Raw genomic sequence first — 22722 nt, 5'->3', positions numbered from 1 at the left:
AATAAATGACACAGTGGTGACATTACAGGCCTGGATGGAAGGACTCATTAGATACCCCATGATGTTGGCATTCTGCTCATGTAATGACACGTTAGATCCCCATGACGCTGGCATTCTGCTCAGGTAGTGCCGTGTTCACATTTTGTGAGATGCATGCTGAAGCAGAGAAACAATGTGTGTAGCCGACTATAAAGGAAGTCACCAAGACAAGCTGTAGATAAAACCAACACCCAACACCACTTAGTGGATCTGGGGGATGAAGACTGGACACTCATAACATCTTCTTCCTTTTGGTTCTAAAAACCAAAACTTTACAATGTTTTTGGATATAATCTCTTTCCTTGTATACTTCCAGTACTATGATCTTAGCAAACCCACACCTACAGCTCAAGGTGAACACAGCCAGCCTTAGCCTCCACCATACTCCCTGTTTCCTTGGTTGAATAGCACTCAGTGGTACTTGACCTACCAGCAAAGATCAAAGTCTTCCAGCAATGAATAAGGCTCTGTTCATTGTGGCCACCTTGCCTGACCTCAGTTGCGTACTTAACAAACCTCACATTGGCCAGTACACTCTTCACTGGGCATCTGCAATGCCTCTTCTACTGTAAATGGAGCTTACTAATGTCCATTAGGCCTTGGCCCAATTTTCACTTTCTCAGGAAATATTCACCCGCTGTCCCTGAATGCTTTTACCCATCCCTGATTCATATACAACTCTACCTTCAGCTTCATTTTTCCTCCACAATACTTTGAATCTACTGATATCCTTTATGTTTTACTTATTTGCTGACCCCCTCCTTCCCCTCCAAAATGTAAAAGAACCACATCCCATGCATGTTCAGGACTGGTCCACAGGTAGTAGGCATCCAGAATGAATGAACAATGAGACACATAATATCTGGATCGCTATCAACCCTAAAAGCCCATGTTGACTCATTTTGTGTTCTGGAAATACTCACTGTGCACCAATCACGTGCAAACACGGCCAGGTATTTAAAAGGGGTAACATGAAGGGATTCCCTAAAAGTATTTGCAGTCTAAAAGACAAAAAGGAAATATTAAGTAAGAGCAGCAAACTACTGATATCAATTCTAAGTGAGCTACAAAAAGGATAAAACATTAGTTGAGAATGCCTCCTTCATGGGCTAGGTGACAGGTCACAATGATCTGCTTCCAGGTGTGCTCCTCTCTGGACACTGACAACTGTGCCCAGCAGAACGTAGCACTCAGGAACGAGCCATGGGTTGTCAAAGGATGCTCACCTGAGTCTTGATACAGGTGCCTGTTAAGCAGGAAAGGTGGAAGGAGGGCACGCTAAGCTGGAACGGGGAGACAGCGAGAGCATAAGGTCGGGGGGGGGGGCAGGGATGATTACACCATCCTCCCTGGAAACAGAGGCCTATTAACAAAATAACAAGAATGGACCTGGTACTCCAGACTCAGCGGATCCCCCACCATCTGCAAAAATCTGTGACATCTGCATTGTTAGAAACCCTCATAAAATTCTTAACCAAAGTTAAAACTTCCAGAAGAGAGTCTAGTGAGGCCCTTCTTTATTTCAGGTGACAATCAATATACTAGTTACTTATATACTGCTTATATATGTACTACTTATTCTCAGTAGGGTAAGAGCTGACATGTATTAAGTGCTGGCAAAACAAGTGTCAGGAATAACTAACTGTATGGCTCTATTTTAAATTTAAGGTTCCATTTTAACCCATATTAAGTGTAAAGACATGAATGGTGAGCAGGTGGGTAAACAGTAGAAAGACAGAGGGAGAGAAGACACCCTGTGCATTCCAGACCATGTGTGCTCTGGCCGTTTGGCCTGAAGTGCAAGCCTCCCACTAGGACCATAAGGGTCATATTTTGCTGAATTCAGACAAATAAAGAATTGTGACTTAAAATAATATGCCACTTAAGAAGTCAGTAAGCCAGGAAAAAAAATTTTTTCCCCTTCTCTCAATGACCAAGCTTTTTTTTTTAAGAAAAGGAAAAAGAAGAAGGAGAAGAAGGAAGAGGAAGAGGAGGAGGAGGAAGAGGAGGAGGAGGAGCAGGAGGAGAACAACAACAGCAACAAAATGAACAAGAAGCACCACCACTAGCACCACCTTCACCTGCACCACCACCACCAGCACCATCAGCATCACCAGCATCTTCACCTGCACCACCGTGTATGTTTTACTTCTTTGGACAGAAGTCATCACATCAAAGCCACTAAACTTTGTAGATTATAAGAAAAATATGGGGGGCATGAAATGGGGTTGGGAATGGAGATAGGGAGTGGATCTAGAGGTTAGGGAGAGGAGTGGGAGGGTAAAGGTGATCAAAATCAAAACACACTGTACAGCTGTGTGGAATCAACAAAGAGTAAACACACTATATATATTTTTTTTTTTTTTAAACAAAACCTACCAAAATATTACATCTTTAGGCACCTGGGTATCTGATAGAAATAAAACTCAGATAGAGCACATGGTAGCAGTGTGTACTCCAAGACAGAAGCAAGCCTGGAATGGTGTTTGACTAGATGTGGGCATTTGATTCACTTTCTTGACGTTAAGTACTGGAAATTGAAAAGTAATTAAGGGTTAGGCTAGGTGCTGTCTATGAATTATTTTATTAAATCCTTACAGCAATTCTTTTAGGTTTCTGAGATTATTAGTCCTATGTTACAGCCGAGGAACTAATATCTAGGGGTGAACTAAGGAAACAGTATCGTCTGTCAAGGGAAGAGATCCAGGTTTTCTGTCCAGCACACAACACAGAGCCCAGCATAAAAGCAAGGACTCAAAAAGTGCTCATTTGACCACCCTGAAAACCATACAAGTGATGCTTTTTTTTATCAAGTCTTTAGCCAGAATTCCTGCAAATGCTTCATAATTATCGAGAAGGCAACATTTTCGTGTTGAGCCAATCAAATGGAAATGATACATCTAACATCATGTCCCACTTTAGAAGCAGAATCAAAAAGACATATTTCCATGACTAAAATTGTGACAAGAGAAAAGCATAGATAAGACGTGCAACCTCTTCAGGGGTTTGGGTAGCCCAGGCTGGCCTTGAACTTGCTATTTAGGGATGACCTTGATCCTCATGCCCCCACCTCTGGAGCACTGGGTCTATAGACATGTGCCAGAACATCCCGTTTACATGGTACTCCTTGGAAGAAACCAGGGGCTTCACACATCTAGGTCAGCACTTTAATAGCTGAGCAAAGTCCCCAGCCTGAGAGGCATTATCTCAGTAAACAAAGGAAGAGAAGACGGTTGAACAAAAAGGACAACAAAACAAAACAGCATTAGAAATATTTGCATTCGGCTGTTTCTTGGCATCTCTGTGGGGTCACTGACATGTGCTACCTGCAACTGTCAGCCCTTCACTTCTTAATCCACAAAATATGACCCAGACCACCTTCTTCATACACTGAAAATTTCTCACTTGGCTTCCATTTTTCTCCAGAGCCCCACTCTTCAGCCCTCTGCCCCCCCCCCAGCCTCCTATACCCCCCCATCCCCCGCACAACGGACTGGATATAAACCCAAAAGTATTTCCACTGTTCCTTCCTTTCCAGCTATTCACCTAGTCCTAGCCTCCACTCCCAGCCACTGAGAAAGGACAACAAAAGAGTAGGGACACTCACTGAGGGTTCCTGAGTGGCTTTAGCATACCAGGCTCGCTGGTTCTCCAAGGCCCTGGAACAACAGTAGACACAGACACCACAGGAAGGCCTGGCTAAATCTTTTTACATGATGGACACTTGTATGGCACAGGGCTCCCTGGACACAAACTGGTCCTTGTATGACAGAAATGATGTAAGAAAAACCGACATGTATCTCAGGCTATACGCCTCAAAATTGATTCTGCCTCGAAAGCCATTATAATGTACATATGCAGAAGTCGTTCCTCACAGGTTTGTAAATGTGGGGCTCTTGAATCTCATCTGCTTGCTCAGTCAGCACACCATGAGGCCTCAGCCCGTGCACAAGAGCTCCATGACACTGACCTAATTGCCTTGGCCCATGTCCTGCCTCAACTCTGAACAGCAGTAGATAGGGATTTGGTGTCAAGCAGCACGCAACTGCCGAGTCCTCCATAATCACTGGGAAAATGATGTGGATGAGATTCTATTCGAGGGCGCGTGATTTGTTCTGGAACTTCTGGCACATTCCTGGTCTCAAGTCTTCATTAGACCTCAGAAGCTTGCAAGCTCACTCACTCTTTCCTGATTATATGCCTTAGGTTTGTTGTTGTTGACAATTTGTATATTTTTAATTTAACTTTTTTCACTGTTTGAATTTCACTTTAGAGGACTGAGTTGACAGCAAAATGCCCATCATCCTGTTAGGGTTTTTTTCCCTGTAAAATATAGCACAATAACTTGGCTCTCTTCCTCAATGGATTGAGCATTGGACCTCCAGATAAATAAGATCCAATAGGTATAAGCTAATAGTAAGATAATAATTTAATTTAGTTTCATTTTCTTGACCTTTCAACATTCTATTTTCAGCATCTACAGCGTGTAATATCATGTCACTTCTATGTATTATAATAGCTCCATCTTACTTCAGAAGAGACCGGAAGACCGCACAAGGTCAGGAAGGTGCCTACTCAAAATCACCACTGTTACATATCTACTAAAGAGAGGCTTATGTTTTCTGAGAAAAATGTTTTTATTTTCAAAAATATCTCATAGGTTGGTATGAGGTAACACAAAACCAACTCTACTCTTAAGTGAGCTGAACTCAGTAACCATGGCATTTCTGTGAAAGCAGGCCAAGTGGGGACACTGAAACCGAAGAGCATGTGTCCCTCACTATGAAGAGGACAGCCAGAGCAGGTCAGGCAGGGCTAAGCTGCCTTTTGCCTGTGCTTGCTCATGCCTCGCCATGCCTACTAGAGTTGCACAACTGAGCACATCGTGGCTTCCGCTCGCTGCAGCAGCCTTTGCAACTTACAGAGCTTTCTCCCCGCTCTCTCCTCCACTGTCATCATCCTGGAACTTATGCCTCAGACAGAGAGCCCTCCCCCACTTACTGCCCCCTCCCCTAGCAGCCTTCCCTGGAACTATCTGAAAGACAAACTCAAGTTTTCTCCAATTAAAGTCAATTTGCTAGCTCCCAAAGGTTCAAAGAAGTTCCTGGAGCCCAATTAGCTGTCTCATGCTATAGGCATTACTGAGTGCCAGGCACTGTGCTGAGCCACAGGGATGGAAAAGGAAGTAAGCCACGCCCCCAGGACCCAGGGTGAGGGCAGCCTATAGCAGAGATAGATGCAAAGGATGAAGAGGACATAGGCCATCAGGCTGAAGAACTAACTGCCTGTGGGTTCATCAAGGAGAAAGCAGGAGATTCTCTCTGTGGAGTTTCATCTCCTGGGCATGAGAGCAAGGAATGTACTGTGAGCAAATAAAGCCCCACAGCACTGCTTTCTATATCGACTCTGATCACAATTCCACGTAGAATTCCTGAGCCATCCCTAACACTATATGGTAGAGATAATTTAGGAAGAGCTACATGCGAATCCAAGCCTTTCCAAGACCCAAGACCCAGACACACATTAAGTGCCTACCATATTTATAAGAAAGTACCAGATAACACTAAAACTAAATGCATGGGATTTCGTTATACCTGTGACTAAATAGAGGAATTAGCAGAGCCTTCATGAATTAGGCAGTGTGGTTGAGACCTGGGCCTTTAAGGTCAATTCTGTTAACTCTAACCAGACTATGATGATGCAAGCAAGGCTGTGTGCACTGCGCCAATAGCCTCAGGCATAGTAGATTGGCAGAACACTTCTCCACTTTCGCATAGTCCAGCCCAAGGGATAATAAACAACCTGCCACCAGACAACATTTGCTAAGATACCATGCACAGAAAGCAACAGGAGCCAACTTTAAAATTATTTTTCTTCTAACATATTTAATGCTTTCAAATCACAGTAGCATTGTAGACAGTGCCAACAGTTCATTCTGCATTTAAAGTGACTCCCTTTTTGTTAAATTTCTTATCACATGGCTTATTTGGAAATTAAATTTGGAGGGGCCCGTGAATAACCTAACCTGTCTCCCCTATAATCATCTGAAATCTGCTTAAATCCTGCCATTTGAGAACTAGCTGTACACCCTATCACTCACCCGAAATGCCCATCACCCACTGTCTTACACACAAATACAGTCACCCCTACCTCAATTTCCTAGAAACTGTGCTCACACCTCAGGAGATCACTGGTGAGGAGTTCTGCACGCCAACTCCAGGACAATCAGACACATCAGCAATGGCCACGGGTTCTTTAAGGACTCTAGGCACAGGGACATGGTCACTCCAAGTTTATCACTGAGGATGATGAACAGTCAGACGGAAACTAGACACTGAGCAATAAACTGTCCGTCCTGGGAAAGGGGTGGGAAAGGGAGGGAAGGCAAGACTGAGAAGGAGCCACAGAGAGAGCATCCTTCCCACAACACAAAACTCAGCTCTCTCTGGTCCTCTTGCTTGGATTTTTGGCTTTGTTGTTGTTGTTGCTGTTGCTTTGCAATGGGGTCCTGTCATGTAGCCCACTTCTTCAACTTCACTGTGTAGCCAGGCTGACCTTAAATTCACCATCCTCCTGACTCAGCCTCCTAAACTTGGGGATTAAGAATAAGTGCTACAGAACTGGACAAGTTACTCAGGAGTTCAGAGCACTGGCTCTTCTTCCAGTGGACCCGGGTTCGATTCTCAACACCCACTTGGTGGCGGACAGCCCTCTGTGACCACAGTTCTAGGGATCCAGTTCAGGGTCTCCCGGAGCACCAGGCACACACAGGGAAAACAGAGGTACATGTAGGCAAGACACCCACACACATAAAATGAAATAAAATTTGAAAAGCAGCATAGTCTACATTTTTTTTAAATGCTATGAAATCTGGCTTAAAGCAGATTCCTTGATGGCAAATTAGGATACAAAATTCAGAATAACCAAGACTGAAGCAACAACGAGGCACTGGAGAAGAGGTGTTCCTCTTTCGTATCCCAGGTAATGAACGGCAGATTTGCTGAGATGCTGATCAACTCCACTCTCTCATTTGTTCCCAGCATCACCCTCTGACTAGGCGTTTCTTGTTTCCCTTTCGTACTGGCAGCATCCTGGGAGAGTGACTTTATTCACCAAGGTAACACAACTTGAGCAATAACATGAGCCAGTTGCAGCTGACTCCTACCCTCAAAGTCCTTCCTTAGCCCCTAGAACCAATAATGATCACATTAAGCAGCAAGCATCTGTCTCCAGGAGCCGTGTTGACCTGCTAAGGCTGATCAGACTGTTTTTGCCATAGCAGAGGAGGCTTTACCAAGGCCAGAGCCGCTGGGCACCAGGCTTTGTTCCTCCCTCCCTCCTAACAGAGGCAAACTGCGTCCTCTCAGAATCACTTGGGCAGATTTTAAACCTCCGTGGTTCAAAGAGACTCACTGCATGTTCTGACATTTCTCATGTGGTGCTTCAAAAGCCTTGGCTTCTGCGCACACAGCAGGCATCGCTCCCTGCTGAAGTAGGACACCTTTTCTCATCCACTTCTGTCACGTCCTTGCACAGCGGCAGGCCAACGGTGCCCAGGCTCTGGTCTCACACTGGTTTTGTATCTTTTCTCTCATATATGTGTAATGCCACAGTCAATAGTTCTGCAGATTCATGTGGATTCTGCCTCCTTAGGTTCCACAGGATACAAGAGCTCCTTTGGACATTGAAAGCTGGCTCTTCTTGCATCTCCTTGGATTTCTCTTCCCAAAACATCATCACAAGAGCCACCTCTTTTACATGAGGTAACTCTGTCTCTGAAGGGGCCCACTGGCAAGGGTAGACTGTGGACGGGTAGCTATTTGCTACCTCACGTATTCTCTCAACTTTACTAAGGACAGAAAACAGGTAACACGAAAGGTAATTCATGCTCACTACACTCTTACTAGGTACGGCACACCTCTTTCTATACATGAACTCAACAACTGTATGGAGTAGCCACGGTTAATACACATGTTTTTATAAATAAATAGGCTTAGGGTTGCCTGGCTAGTCTTCCAAAAATCCCACGGGGTTTTGTTGAGAAGAAGGCATGGATTCCGACTGCCTGGCTCTATGGCTCATCCCATCACTTTGTCTGTGAGGCCTGTGAGAATTCAATGCCTTTCCAATGTGCCCATTCATATTTGCTTATCGATGACTTTCTCTGCAGGAAACATCATACGAGTACCTCGATTTGCACTGTACAGAGCTGAGTGGCTCAGGAATACACACTCGCACATACCCACGAACACAGCCACACACACAACATATCCACTGGGTGTTGCACTCTGCCCTCTGATCTCAGGTAACCTCCTTTCATCTCCTCCCCATAGCTCGGTCTGAGCCCCTCCTACGGTGTTACTGTCTGACCAGTGTACCTCCTAAAATTGTTGCTGAAGCTCTAGCTTTACAGAGAGCATTTAAGGAGATAGCTAAGGCTAAATGGTGCCAAACAGGTAGGGGCCCTGCTTGGTTTGCCTGGTATCCTTGGGAAAAGCATGCGAAATTCCTCAAAGTAGAGGCCAAGGGAAGAAGATTTAGGAGAAACCAAACTCAACACATCTTGACCTCAGACTTCCAGCCTCCAGAATTTCTGTTCAGCCCACTCAATCTGTGGTATTTCCTTACGGCAGTTCAGGCAGACCAAGATGCCACCATCAACAAGCAAACTTAAGGACTTTTCTAAGAAAAGGCGTCATACTTATTGCAGCGGTTGAGTATTTCCTAGCCAGTTAACATGTGAGAAACTGCGATGGTATTTTTGTCAAGTGTCCACACTTTCGGCATATCATTTATAAAATGTCATTATGTCATATGCTATTTTGTTCTGTCATGCAACTCTACATCGTGTAGCTATTGGTAGGGATGGGGTATGCCACATCACCACACAACTGACTGCACCATCGTGCAGAGGCAGATGACTCACAGACCCTGGAGATAAAGGACACGATGCTTCAAAAGCCTTTCTCAAGCAGGTTCTATAAAACCACTAACTCAAGTGTTGCTACTGAATCACAGGTACCGCATGAAGATGCACAGGTGGAGCTGAAGACTGATAAACTGGCCTGTGGATGGCTCACTGCTCTCCCCTTTCCCTTCCCATCTATCTATCTGTAGGTACCAACTTACCAAATACACATATACACAGTACTGCTTACATATGTATAATTGCTATGGGCATACATATGAACTTATTAAATGATAAATACTTATTTCTGTATAATAGACTTTTGAGTAATTTCTCCTAATTTTTAATGAACACTATACACTGTTTTATAATACTTCATAACCAAAATTGATTATGCCACGTTCAGGAAATAATAGAGAAGACATGTTTTATGGATTCAAAAAGTGGCAGGCAAACATTCATTCTGAATATTAACCGTAATAAATTTGATTATTCCTCTTCTTTGTCTTCATCTAGCCCCATGTTGGATACAATTATTTGAAAATTAGTATAAAAAAGATTGTTATAAATTTAGAATCTAAAGTGAAACCAATGGACCAAATGTTAGCAGAGCACAAACATGCTGAAGGTGCAGCCAGCTGACCAAGGTATGCCTTGCTTGGTATTTTTAGCAGAAGTCTGTTTTTTGCAATTAGCCGCTACACATGAGTGAAATCCTAGCCATATGGCGTGGGGAATGTGAGGGGCTGGATCCAAATAGGAAACCTGAGTTTGATTTGCTAGAGACTGCAGGTCCAGGACAGGAAGGAATCTAAGAAGAAGGGCCCACTGTCTATAGGCAACTTCAACAATCTTCAGATCTTCTGCCATGAGAGTGACATCACAGCAAGGACATTAACTGCTTCAGTGGGAGCCAGTTGGGCTCACTGCAGCTGTGGACCCTCAATAAACCATGTTCTAGGAATAATAGCAACTGGCATCCAATTCTAGATGTGCCCTGGTGTTCCTATGGTATGGAAACTGGGAAGTGCCTGTGCCAGACATGGAGGGACCATATTATCTATCTTGCAATGCCAAAAGAAATACCAGTCTACGTTTACAATCCCAAGGCAGAGCGCAGGTAGCAAGCAATGGGCCACTGGGCTGAATCCAGTCAGCTGCCTGTTTGAGTACTGTCCAAGGGCTTAGAAGAGTTTTACATTTCCTAATGGCAAAAAGGGTTTTAAAAACCTAATACTTCCTAATATCAAATGATATATTCAAAATTCAACATCAATAAATTCCTTGTAAGTGAGCTATTCCCATTCGCATTGTCTCTAGCTACTTTTTGAGCCCCAGTGACAGAGCTGTAATTACAACAAAGTCCATCCTAGTCTAAATATAGCTACTTATATAATAGTTTGCTGACTTCTGACCCCCAATGAAAACTGACCTGAATACAACCTATAGGTAGTAACGCACTAAAATAACAGTGTCGAGTAGCAGTATGGAACATATGCTGAGCAAGGAATTCCCAAAATTTGTGGACAAATGGATTGAACTAGAAATTATCATAATAAGTGAGTTTACCCAGAAGCAAAAAGAGTCAAATGGTATATACTCACTTATATTGAGATACTAGCTCAAGGGGCATTTCCCATGAAAGTTTTCACATGCCAGGAAAGTGGGTCAGAGGGGAGGACATCCTAGTGGGACTTTGGGTGAGAGAAGCAGGAGAGAATGGGGAAATAGAAGGATCCAGAGGGCCCTAGAAACCTACAAGAAGAACATTATGATGCGCGGATCTAGGCCCAGAGGTCCTGCTCAAACTATGGCACCAGCCAAGGACAATACGTGCAGTAGACTTCGAACCCCTACACAGATCTAGACAATGGACAGGACATTCTCCACCATTGAGTGGAGAGTGGGGACTGACTTTCATGTGAACTCTGGTGCCCCATTTCTGACCACGTCCCCTGGATGGGGAGGCCTGGTGGCACTCAGAGGAAGGATAGCAGGCTACCAAAAAAGAGACTTGATACCCTATGAGCATATACAGGGGGAGGAGGTCCCCTTCAGTCACAGTCATAGGGGAGGGGAGTAGGGGGAAAGCGGGAGGAAGGGAGGAATGGGAGGATACAAGGGATGGGATAACAATTGAGATATAATATGAATAAATTAATAAAAATATTTTTTTTTAAAAAGAACATACGCTGATAGGTAATCAGGTACTTATATGTTTCAAATGATGGTGTTGAGCAACCTACATCCATGGAAAGTCACTCTCACCATCACAAAGGCAACAACATAGTTCAATTCTGTGCTTTTCAAGAACAAAGATTCCAACTGTGTTATCAGATTTTGTTCAGACTCAGGATCAGAATCCAAACACTGCTGATCATATATCCCAATACTGAAAAAAAGAAGATATCCTTGTTATAGACCACACAAAATGTATTATCCCCTCTCTTAAAAAGCTAAATAAATACAAATTTTAAAAAACAAACAAAAAAGAAAAAAGAAAAAACTCTGCATTGACTGGGCTGGCTAGACAGCTCAGTTGGAAAATTGCTGGAGATCCTGAGTTTGGATTTCTAAGTATCCATACAAAAAGCCTGAGCATGGTGGCACATGATTGTAATTCCAGCACCAGAGAAGCAGAGGTAATCAAACCTACTCAGTAAGGGCCAGGCCAATGAAGAGACCCGGGCTTCACTGGGTAAGTATTCTCTGGGTATACATATACACCCATTTGCAGCACCACCACCACGATCCACGATAAATACAAAGAACTGCATTTATCACTTAACGCCAGCATCAACTTCTCAAGGCCCTGTACCAAAAAGAAGAAAGGATTGCCATTTCTGTTTAATATTTTTTTAAAAGACAGTCATTTCATGATATGATGAAAAAGCACTTCTGAGTTTTTTTCTCTAGTAAAATTTGCTTCTTTCCAGAAGCAAAGATATGAAAAGGAAGATATGAAAATTGTTTACATATATTTTGTTGAGGTTTCTGCTTGCAAAAAAATATTCGGTTATGAAAATTTGGTAAATGTGTTTGCTGTATGATGTGGTCATGTGATCTCAGATTAAAGAATTTGAGAGAACTGACTGCTTATTTCCAGGGTTATTCAACCCGTGTTCCTTCACCCCAACTGTTGTTTCCATTTCCTCTTTAAGATCAGAAGACAGCAATGTTCATTTATCCAAATAAAAAAGCAATTTCACTCACAGTGACCAAATTGAAGGCATGAGGGCAAATGATTAAGCCCTCATTATCATTCTGAGTTCTGCAAACCCAATGGGATCTCACATTAAGGAAACCACAGGGCTTCTTTGTGGAAACACGGTCACAACTTCAAGAGTCAGCAGCATTTGGGTGTGGTTTACTCTGTATTAATTCTGGAATGGAATTCTTAAAGGGACTCAGGGGTCATTTCCAAGAAACTAAAGTTCTATTCTTGAATGCCCTGGGGGAAAACGTTCAGTTTGAGTAAACCATTACTAATCTTTGATACATGATTATTTTTCACCCTGCATTTTAAGGTTATCACACAACAAGTTTGTCCCTCTGATCAATTACAGACTGCTTTAATGAAAGTCTTATAGGATATTTACTCCCTGGCGTGTGCTAGTAAATATACTTCATGGCTCTAAGGAATGTGGAAGACAAGTCTGAAGCCTTGAGTGACAAGGAGGCTGTTTATACTAACATCTTCCTGTCTCACATTCTGCTGTCCCAGGGATGAAGCATACAATTCTCTTAAGATTGTCCGAGAACGGCGGCAGGGTTTTCACCCATCCCAACCAGCATCAGCTTCTTCTAAAATGTCTCACATGACATCATCTCTTCTATATTCTCCATTCTCTTGCAAAACCAATAAAATAAAACAGTAGCAAAAAATCACTTTACTTTAGCTTCCAATACAGACTTAAAGGCTTTGGGAAGAAATAGTCACCCAACATGACACAGCTGTGAGTGCCTGCTTCAAGTGAGGGAAGAAAAACGGTCAGTGCTTCTGTGCATTGCACACGGAACAGCTTCCAGTCAGTCTACGTGCATTAAGTAGGTGAGCTAGACACCAGACTCATCACGTCAGTGTGTACAAGCATTGTTCAGCAGGCACATCAGTGCTACTTCATGCTGATGAAAAACAAAACACAATTACTCCCTGAAGGGAGTCTGACTGCAAATACACACACACACACACACACACACACACACACACACACACACACACACACACAATTCCCAATCTGAAACCAGCAAATATGTGTGTTTCAGTTGTCTAACGTGATGTCAGTCCTTCTGAATAGCAGTCATCTCTTTTTCTTTAACAAGGAGACAGACTAGGAAAGGGAGAAGAATGAGAATGTTATTGCACTTGGGACGCATATAAATAAATATGTCCACACACCCTGGGGCAAGATTTGAACATCCATTAGGAAAACTCACTAGGTGATAGTAAACTATATCTACTCTTGTTTGCTTTCTGTTGCTGACACAAAATACTGACCAAAAAGCAACATGAACAGAAAAGGCTTTATTTGGTTTACCCTTTCCAATTCATCATGGCAGGAAGCCTAGGCAAGAACTTGGAGACAGGAAGGGAAGTAGAGAGCATGGAGGAACTCTGCTCACTGTGTTGCTTTCCGTGGATTGCTCAGCCTGCTTTCCTGTATAAGGCATGACCACCTGGCCTGGAGTGTACTGCCCTTAGTAGACGGGGTCCTTCCAAATCAACCATTAACCAATAAAATTCCCCACATACCTGTCCACAAGACAATCTGATAGAAGCAATTCCTCAACTGATGTCCCTTCTTCTTAGGGGACTCTAGTTTGCGCTAATCAGCACAACCGACCTTCATCAGCTCAGCACACACACCCATCCCTATTCAGCCATAACCTTTCCTTTGTTGTTTCTCCCCAACATCTCATGTTAACATCACAATATAAAGCACCTGCCAGCTTTTTAAATCCCATAGTCTAAATTTTTCAACAGTTTAAAAGTCCAAGTTCTTTTAATTAAAGTACCCAGTACTCTTAACTGTAGGCTCCTGCAAAATCAGTGACGTACTTTCTACTTCTAAAAATGAAAACACAGGGCACAAATACAATCAGATCAAAACAAAACCAAAGTCAAAAAGTATATAAAGTTCAGATGTTTTACGACTCACTCATGATCTTCTGGAGTCTAGCAGGCTTGGATACCTCCATTTCTCCAGGTTTGTCATCTATAGCCCACATAGCTTGTTTTGTAGGCTCAGGCTGGCACATTCCACACTACTATTATCCTTTATCCTTGGCAATCATCTCATCAGCCCAGAGTCTCTAAAGTACCAGTCTGAACTGCAGTTAAGGCTGTGCCTTCATCAGTGGTCTGCTGGCTTCTTTGGGTACCAAGCTTCAGCCTTTCTCTAGTACCCTTTAAATCCCTGGGTCTCCACTGCAACTGAGGCTGTCCCTTCACCATTGGCCTCCTTGGACTCCCCATGGGGATTCCAAGCCCGCATGGTGCTAAGTTCCACCTACTCTCTCTGACTCTTTGATGCCTTCAAAACAAGTATCATATAGGAGACTCTTACACATGACCAAGTTCCAATACCAACTTGAGATGCAGCTTTGACACCCCACTGGACCATAGCCTCTTTGTGAAGATCCTGAGGAAACACTTCCCAGATTTCATCTCAGCAATGTTGGTCTCTTATTAATCATAGATGGCTTCTCAATCCCAGATAACCAATGCTTCACTAAAGCAAAGGTTTTACTTTCAATGGTGTTGATCTCTTGTTAAGCATAGTTGAGTTTTTAGTCCCAACTGACCAGAAAGCAGACTCTTAATTTAAGCATTACCACATAGGCAGAACTTGGAGGCAGGGATTAAATCAGAGACTGCCTTAATTAGGATTTCCATTGCTGTGATGAAACACCATGACCAAAAAAAAACTTGGGGGGGGGCGCGGGAATTCAACATCACAGTTTATCACCAAAGGAAGTCAAGACAGGAACTCAAGCTAGGCAGGAATCTGGAGACAGCAGCTGATGCAGAGGCCATGGAGGGGTGCTGCTTACTCACTTGCTGCTTATTGCTGGCTCAGCCTGCTCTCTTACAGAGCCCAGGACCAGCTCTTAGGGAGGCTTTTTTCTCAGTTGACATTCCCTCCTCTCATATGACTTTCTCTTGTGTCAAGCTGACATAAAACTATGCAGCACAGAGCCTGTGCAGGCATGCTGCTTAACGGTTTGATCTCTGTGATGGCACAGCCTGCTTTCCTTCTTTCCCAGGACTACCCTGTCCAGAGGCAGCACTGCCCACAGTGGGCTGGGACCCTCCCATCACCAACCGTTAACCAAACAGAATGTCCGACGGACACGCCCACAGGTCAGTCTGATTGAAGTAATTTCTTGAGATTCCCTCTTCCCAGGTAAGTCTAGCTTGTGCTGAGTTGACAAAAAACAACCAGTACATCCTCCCTGGTTGACAGCTATTCTTCTACAACAATTTTTACAGGTTAAAAAAAAATCATGTGCACACATGACTAATGTAATTCTACTTTACCCCTCACATTATTCTCTCCACGTTCTCTTTTGTCATGTCATCTTTTCCTTTGAGATTTCTTGTTTGTTTGTTTTGAGATAGGATCTCACTACTATTGCCCAGGCTTAAAGAATCTTCATACCAGCTTCCTGACTAATTGGATCTGTAGGTTGTACCACACATCCAGCTCTTAGAATTTCTATCCTTTGAGCTTGGCATCTGGCTTTCCAGAGTCAGAAATTTTTCGTCAAGAATATTTCCACTAGGCTGGTATGTACTAAACACTCTCCAGTTATGGCCATGTGGTAACTGAGACCTGAGACTCCTTCCAGAACAACGCCATTTCTACCCATCCCCAGTGTACAAGTCCTCATTTGGTAGTCTCTGTGTTATGGGAAAGGCTAAGAGGAACGTGTGTGGTCCTGGCGCTCTCCAGAAGTCACTTATGGTACAACTAAGAGACTGAGAACAGTTAAGTCAACATGCAAAGCAAGAGGAGACTGCAGTTTTTAACATCGATACTTGCAGCAGGTGCTCTGAGGACTGGAAGGAAGTTGTGCTCCGTCCTGGCCCATGGAGTTAGGCCATACTTTGGCCTGTGCCTGGGATTTGAAGAATTGGTAGGAGACAGAGGGCAACCAGAAGTGGCAGGTGTTCTAGGCTAAGAGTATTTCATCAGACACGAACACAAGGCAGTGGAAGCCCAGCCCTGTGGAAGAAAGGGGACCGCTGAAGTGACCTCCAACAGGCGAAAGCCAGACTCTAGTTGTCAGGGTAAGAGTCTCATATTGAACCTTCGGTTGCAGAAAAATAATCCAAATTTTAAAATGGCAGGCTGTGGGGATGGGATGTTTTAGATAATGTTTTGAGAGTTATCATAGTAGCAACACAAGACGCTACAGAGAGCAGGGTGATTCCTTGGTAGAAATATCTGTACTAGACACACATGGTTTAGGAAACTGTTGTTGAGAAGAAATGGTTTCTGGGGGAGAATTAGACAGAGTAAGAAAAGAACGAGCTTGGAGACTAAGCTGGAGATGAAATGCATTAGAATCTACAGGAGGGGCACAGAGTAAACACGCACAGAGCGCTGGAAATAGAGAAGGACCGCCAAACTACAAGTCAAGAGTTCATCAGCACTGGGTCATGCACACGGCCCTGCGATCATCCCAGCAAGGCCCACATGCCTCCAGCAGCTGATCCTTCTGATTGCATCTTTAATCCCTGACTGTCCATATCATTTAGTACATACCTGACTATTATCTCATGTGGACCATGGGGACCTTACATATGTACTCAGGTCTCACCCATCTGACACAGGTGCAGTGAGCTTCTTGTGGTTAGGGATCGTGACATACACTTTGCATCTTGTCCGCCCTCTCCACTGTGCCTCTGCACTGCCACACCTCTGGCACTCACTCAGAAATATCTCTAACTACTTGCGTAGCCAAGCGAATTGTCTTGTTACCTGTAGTTTAGCGGTGATTGCTACTTAAAATGTGGTGTCTGGGCCAGCAGCAGCAATAGCAGCTGGGAACGTCTTAAAGATGCAGAATCTCAGCCGCCTAGTCACATGAAGGGACTCGGACTCTCCATCTTCACATAGAAGAAGCCTCACCGTGCCACCAAAGAAGTGAGATGGGCCACGAAGAGAGAGCACGTGACTTAGAGCACAGGCTGCAGTCCAATCTCACTCCTGCTCAGACTCACTGTTCAGTGATAGAGGCCAGGCCCTTTAGAGATGGAGCAAGACCAAGGCAGGAAGCAATTCCAGCTGCTGCTCAGAGCCTAGATACAAAATCCTGCCAGGAACTGCGGCTGAGTTTATGTATGAGATGCGTTTCACAGATTGCATCTACTTAGCTGTCCCCCCCTCCCCTCAGGATTTTATAAATATCCTCTCCTCCTGATGATCCCATTTACTCTCTTCATATCTACCCAGCTGCAGGAACTTATGGTATGATTCTGCATCTCATTCGCTCTCTCAGTGTTAATCATGCAATGTTGGAATACTTTTTTTTTTTTTTTTGGCTAATTGAAATACAAACCTGAAGATGCAAATGGAACCTGAATTCAAAATAGGAAGTGCTGTGAATAAGGGCTGCTTCTAATAGCACTACTGCTGAAATAATCAGGTGTTGGGTCCAAGGTCCTCAAAGATAGGGCTGGATACACAGCAATGGCCACATCCATAAGATGAAGAGAACATAGGGCCTGTATCATCTTAGTTGGGTATGTACTCAGTGTCTAGAGCTTCCTCAGGTTATCACAGTGCATATTCTATTATTTGTGCATGTGTTCATGTAGGTCCAAGTACCCAAGTGGGTACTTATGCATGCATGTGTGGAAGGTGACTTCCTCAAATCACTTAATCACTTTTCACTTTATCTTTTTTTTTTTTTTAAACAAGGTCTTTCAATCAACTTGGAATTCATCGATTCATCTAGGCTAGTTGGCCAATGGTTTGAAGGCTCTGCCACCTCTCTGCTAGGATTACAGATATAATGTACACAGCCATGCCCAGATTTTACATGAGTGCTGGGGATATGAATTCAGACCATCCATGAAGCCCTCTGCCAGCCCTCGCTTTTTATTATTTTTATCATCTGTATTAGCATACAATCTATATGCCATGAAACTCAAAACGTGAAAACAGAAGAGACTTTCATTATGTCCCCACTGTCAAGCAATGCCTTGTTAAAATGCACACAGGAATAGAATACAGCCATTTCTTAAATCTCTAGGAATATAGGATTTTGCTATTACCCATTGATTTAATATTATCCTAAAAGCTTATTTTTTTATGAGTGGGGAAAAAATGTCTTGGCAAGCCTTCTAATCAATTTCCTTGAAGGAACTGTATTAGGAACTGCAGTTTATTTATTGGATCCATACTGGAAATCGCCAATCCTTTCATACTACTGGTCCCTCAGATTTCCTGATCCATTTCCTCACCAGGTGTCATGGTCTATAAGGAGGCTGGGGTCTAGAAGGAGTGGAGGAGGAGGAGGAGGAGGAGGAGGAGGAGGAGGAGGAGGAGGAGGAGGAGGAAGAAGAAGAAGAAGAAGAAGAAGAAGAAGAAGAAGAAGAAGAAGAAGAAGAAGAAGAAGAAGAAGAAGAAGACGACGACAATGATGACATGTACTTACATGCTCTCACAGAACCTGGTCAGGGTGCTGGGTTTCTCCTGGTTGCGTCTTTGTCGAAACCAGCGCTGAATGCTCCGAACATCCCAGTCCAGCTGCTTGGAGAGCCCTTCTAATCTCTTCTCATCAGGATGCTACGAAACAAGATACCACAAGAAAACATTTTCACCCATTTTTATTTCCACCGTTCACAGGTTTCACCTTACATACAGCCAGAGTTTACCTTTGTTTCCTACTGCTGGAATTTCTGTATCTGTGACTGGGAATCTAGTCCATGCATTTGAGGCATGAGCAAAGATAATACCTAAATTACTCATTATCAAACAAGACAGAAAAGTAAAAATCTTGCCCCGATGCTTGCATTTTTTTCCTTATCAGCAAATACTTCTTATGAAGCAACCAGCAACCAAGAGAGGATGAAGCAAGCAGCCAGCTGAGTCAGCTCCATCGGCCTTCAAGGGGAGAGTTTACAGAGACAGCAATCAAATAGTTCACCTTGCAGGGGAGGGGGTGCATATTTACAGATCTTATAAACAGAATATGTTGAAAAGACAAAATACAGAACGTTCCAAAATGTATCTGCTAAGGTGTCATTTCTAGCATCACATCCACTTCCTCTCTCATCTTCCTTCCCCATCTGTCACATAGTCATCTCCTTTTCTTCCTTTGTCATCCACTTTCACCAGACCACACCTCCAGTCTTACTAACCCTACACATGACTTAAGGGAACTCACATGGACAAGATGGCTTTGAGACAAGAGGCATAAACCCAGTTCCTCACCCCACTAGCCACCCTGAGCTTTGGTCTCTTTATCAATACAAACAAGGGTGGTTTATCAACTCACAGCAGACTGTGGCAAAGACTGAAAATATATGTTAAACTGACTACCTGTTAGCTGTCTTCCTTTTCTCTCTCCCTTCTCTTCAAGATGTTAAAGAACCTCTTTCTGACTATCATAAGAGGGGAACTTACTGTACAACAAAACTGGCCAAGAGAGTTCCATTCCTTGATTTATTGTTTGCTTTATCATCAGATGAAATAACCAAACAGGGAGGAGGGAGAAGCCTCACTGCCAGGCTGTAACAGTGTACACATAGGACCTGAAAGTATCTTGGCAACTCAAGGGGTCTGCATCTCCCACAATCCACCTGTTAAAGGGGAGGAGGTGATGATTTGGGGAAGAGGCTCCTAGTGAGATTTCACTGCTGCTGTGCCCTTCCCCAACCCCATCTTCCTCTCCCCTTCCTCTGTATGCTCTGTCCTTCCTCTCCCAAAACCCAAGAAGTGAATACTACTGGCACCCAGATGTCACACTTCCAGACTTTAGATCTGTGAAAGGCTCACGGCTGTTGCTTGAGTCCCTGGTCTACAACAGTCTGTGGGCAGCCTGAGCCAACTGAGACAGACAGATACCCCCAAAGCACAGTGAATGGCATCCAGTTACAAAGTGTTCTGGTCTTGTGTCTATAAATGCTGCTTGCCAGCGTTCAGTGGGGCATGTGCCCAAGTTCCTTTCAGTAAGTAATGAGAGAATCTACAATCTCCTTTTATGACTTTATTAATTGAAAATATGAGAGGCAGGAGGAGTCATTGCCTATAATATATATTGGTTATACTGCCTTCCTGTAGGGATGAATGTTTTTATCATTATTTTGACAGCATCATACGATATAATTCATTGTAATTATAATTGCCACACTACCCTCTACTGTCATCCTAACTTTCCCTCTGAATTCCTTGATCCTAACTCATCCCATAATGGCTACATCATTGTGGAAAATGACACTGTCTATAGCAGCAACCATAAACAGGCAAGGCGGGACCTTGAGGACAAGAGAAAATATTTTTTACTAGTAGTAGGAGAAAACAAACAAACAACAACAACAAAACCTACAGCTCACAAATTAAAAATGCTAAAGTTAAGTTTCAACATCCAACACTGCCCCAGGCACTTCGGTCCCTCTTATTCCTTTAACAAGAAACATGAGCATTAAAGCATTTTTTGCCAGGGTTATTCTGCATGAACAAACCTTAGTATTCTTATACTCTCTCCCTATCACATAAATTACTGTAGACTGTGGACTTTGCTCTGGACCTGGGGTTTTCCCCCTTTAGAATGTGTCTTGGATGGTTTCCAAATCCATTCAGAAAACAATGTCTCTTCTGTTGTGAAGTGTTAGAATCAACTCAAACTTTCTAGTCTATTCTGCTAACTTTGGTAGTGCCCAGCCCTCTAAGAGTGCTGCAGCCATAAGTTCAACATGTCAGTAAATGGTGGGATTCATTCTTTGGATTAAAAGAATGTAGGTCCAAGGGATCTGTGCTTTCTCTTTTTGTTTTTGTTTTGTTTTTCAAGACAGGGTTTCTCTGTGTAGGCTTGGCTGTCCTGAACTTACTTTGTAGATCAGGCTGGCCTCAAACTCACAGTGATCTACCTGCCTCTGCCTCGCAGACTGCTGGGATTATAGGCATGCACCACCACTCCCGACTGTGTCTTTTATATTAAAAATTTACTAACTTTATTAATTTACTCTTCAAAAAGAAAGAATGGTCATATCCCAAGACCTCCTCAACACAACAGAATAGCCTCATCTTTTCCATCAGAATACATAAAAAGTAGATTCTCAGTGTAGTTATGACTTTCTTTTTGTCAGGAGAGAGGCAGCTTGTTCATATCTTTAAAACCATTCAGATTGTGCTGTCAGGTGAGGAGTAAACTCATGGCTACTACCTAGCTTTACCCCCTTTGACTTGTTAACATATTTGTAGGATTTTTTTTCCCATTTATTAGAATGATTAAACACTTCTTCTCTACTGCAAAGTTTTTGGGGTTTTGTTTTTGGTTTTGCTTTGTTTTCTTTTGTTTTTTAGCCAGTATATCATTTGTTTTAAAATTGGCTTGGAGTATTCCTTACTTTAAAAAAAAAATCTATGCAGCTATTTGCTAAAACTGCATTTGAATTCGCCAACCTTGTCTTTAATTAGAATTAGAAATTAAGATTAGAAATATCCTTTGATACTCTCAGGGTTTTGATGGATACAAATCCTTGATGCATTTTTGACTATATCCTGATATTCTGTGAGAAGCAGAAGTTTAACAGTCCAAAAGGCTACCCCTTATCCCAACAGCACACTTCACCTTTGCCCCAGTGAAAGCTCATCCTGCTTTTCCACTGGTCTATCATCCATGGTCTCAGTAATATGTGCTAATCTATACTTAGAGGCATTTATATTTCTACTTTACAAGAACTTATATCACAAGAATTAACTTGTTAATATATAAAATTGAAACAAAACCTAATAAATGTTTTGGTATCTGTAATAAGATCATACAACTCTTAAATTAACACAAGGATAATTATCATCTTCATTTTATTTGTCAAGGATGCTGACCAAGAGTACTTAATGATCTCCTCAGGTGCTTCTTACAAAAACTTGTAATGTGTATTCCTTGTGATGATATTCTTCTTGGGTCTTATTAACAATAGCAATATTGTTTCCTATAATCTCAATTGTTTTAACATTTATATAGAAAAATCCATTAGTTTCTGGTTAACTTTGCACTGAAACTTCTTTGAGTTTGTGTGGTACTTTTTCACTCAATTGTCTTAATCTTAAAGGTATACAATAACATAATAGTCTATTACCTGAATACAAGTTCCATAAACACAGAAAACATTTAACATCTTTTCCACTGGTATGTATATTGTAAAAAGACTTATAAATGTTTTTTAAATGGATGAATATTTAAATAGAAAGTTTGGCCTGCACCTTTCTAATTTAAATGACTTATCTCCCTAGCTCAACCCTATATGAGCAGCATGTAAAATCAACATGATTTCCTCCCCTCCCTTGCTTGTCCTCCCCACCCAACATTCGTCAACAATATTATCTTTCTTAGAGTTTGCTTTTGTACTATTAAATGTCCCTTCTCCTGCTTTTTGATTTGCCATCATTAGCTGGTCAGCTGCTTCCCAACTATTAAGCAATTCTGCAATCAGTCAATTTCCCACTAAATTCTCCTTCTCAATTCAAGTTAGTTATCCTTTTTATACTGAGGGAACATACAATGTTAACATTCTGTTCTGACAGCATCCCTCACATTTC

At 42.7% G+C, this 22722-nt stretch overlaps 1 protein-coding gene across 2 annotated transcripts in view; it reads right to left on the bottom strand.

The window, feature by feature from the left end:
* The window catches only part of CERS6 (ceramide synthase 6), a 261211-nt gene that overhangs the window by 173153 nt on the left and 65336 nt on the right, over positions 1 to 22722 (bottom strand). For both annotated transcript variants that reach the window (XM_084799434.1, XM_084799435.1), the window contains exon 3: positions 18617 to 18747. In XM_084799434.1, the coding sequence (XP_084655560.1) occupies positions 18617 to 18747 (131 nt within the window). The remainder of the gene's footprint in view (positions 1 to 18616; positions 18748 to 22722) is intronic.

This window comes from Acomys minous, assembly GCF_964271855.1.
Source record: "Acomys minous genome assembly, chromosome: 10".
Taxonomy (NCBI): domain Eukaryota; kingdom Metazoa; phylum Chordata; class Mammalia; order Rodentia; family Muridae; genus Acomys; species Acomys minous.
The sequence above is the reverse complement of the archived record's forward strand: the minus strand, read 5'-3'. Positions and strand labels throughout refer to the sequence as shown.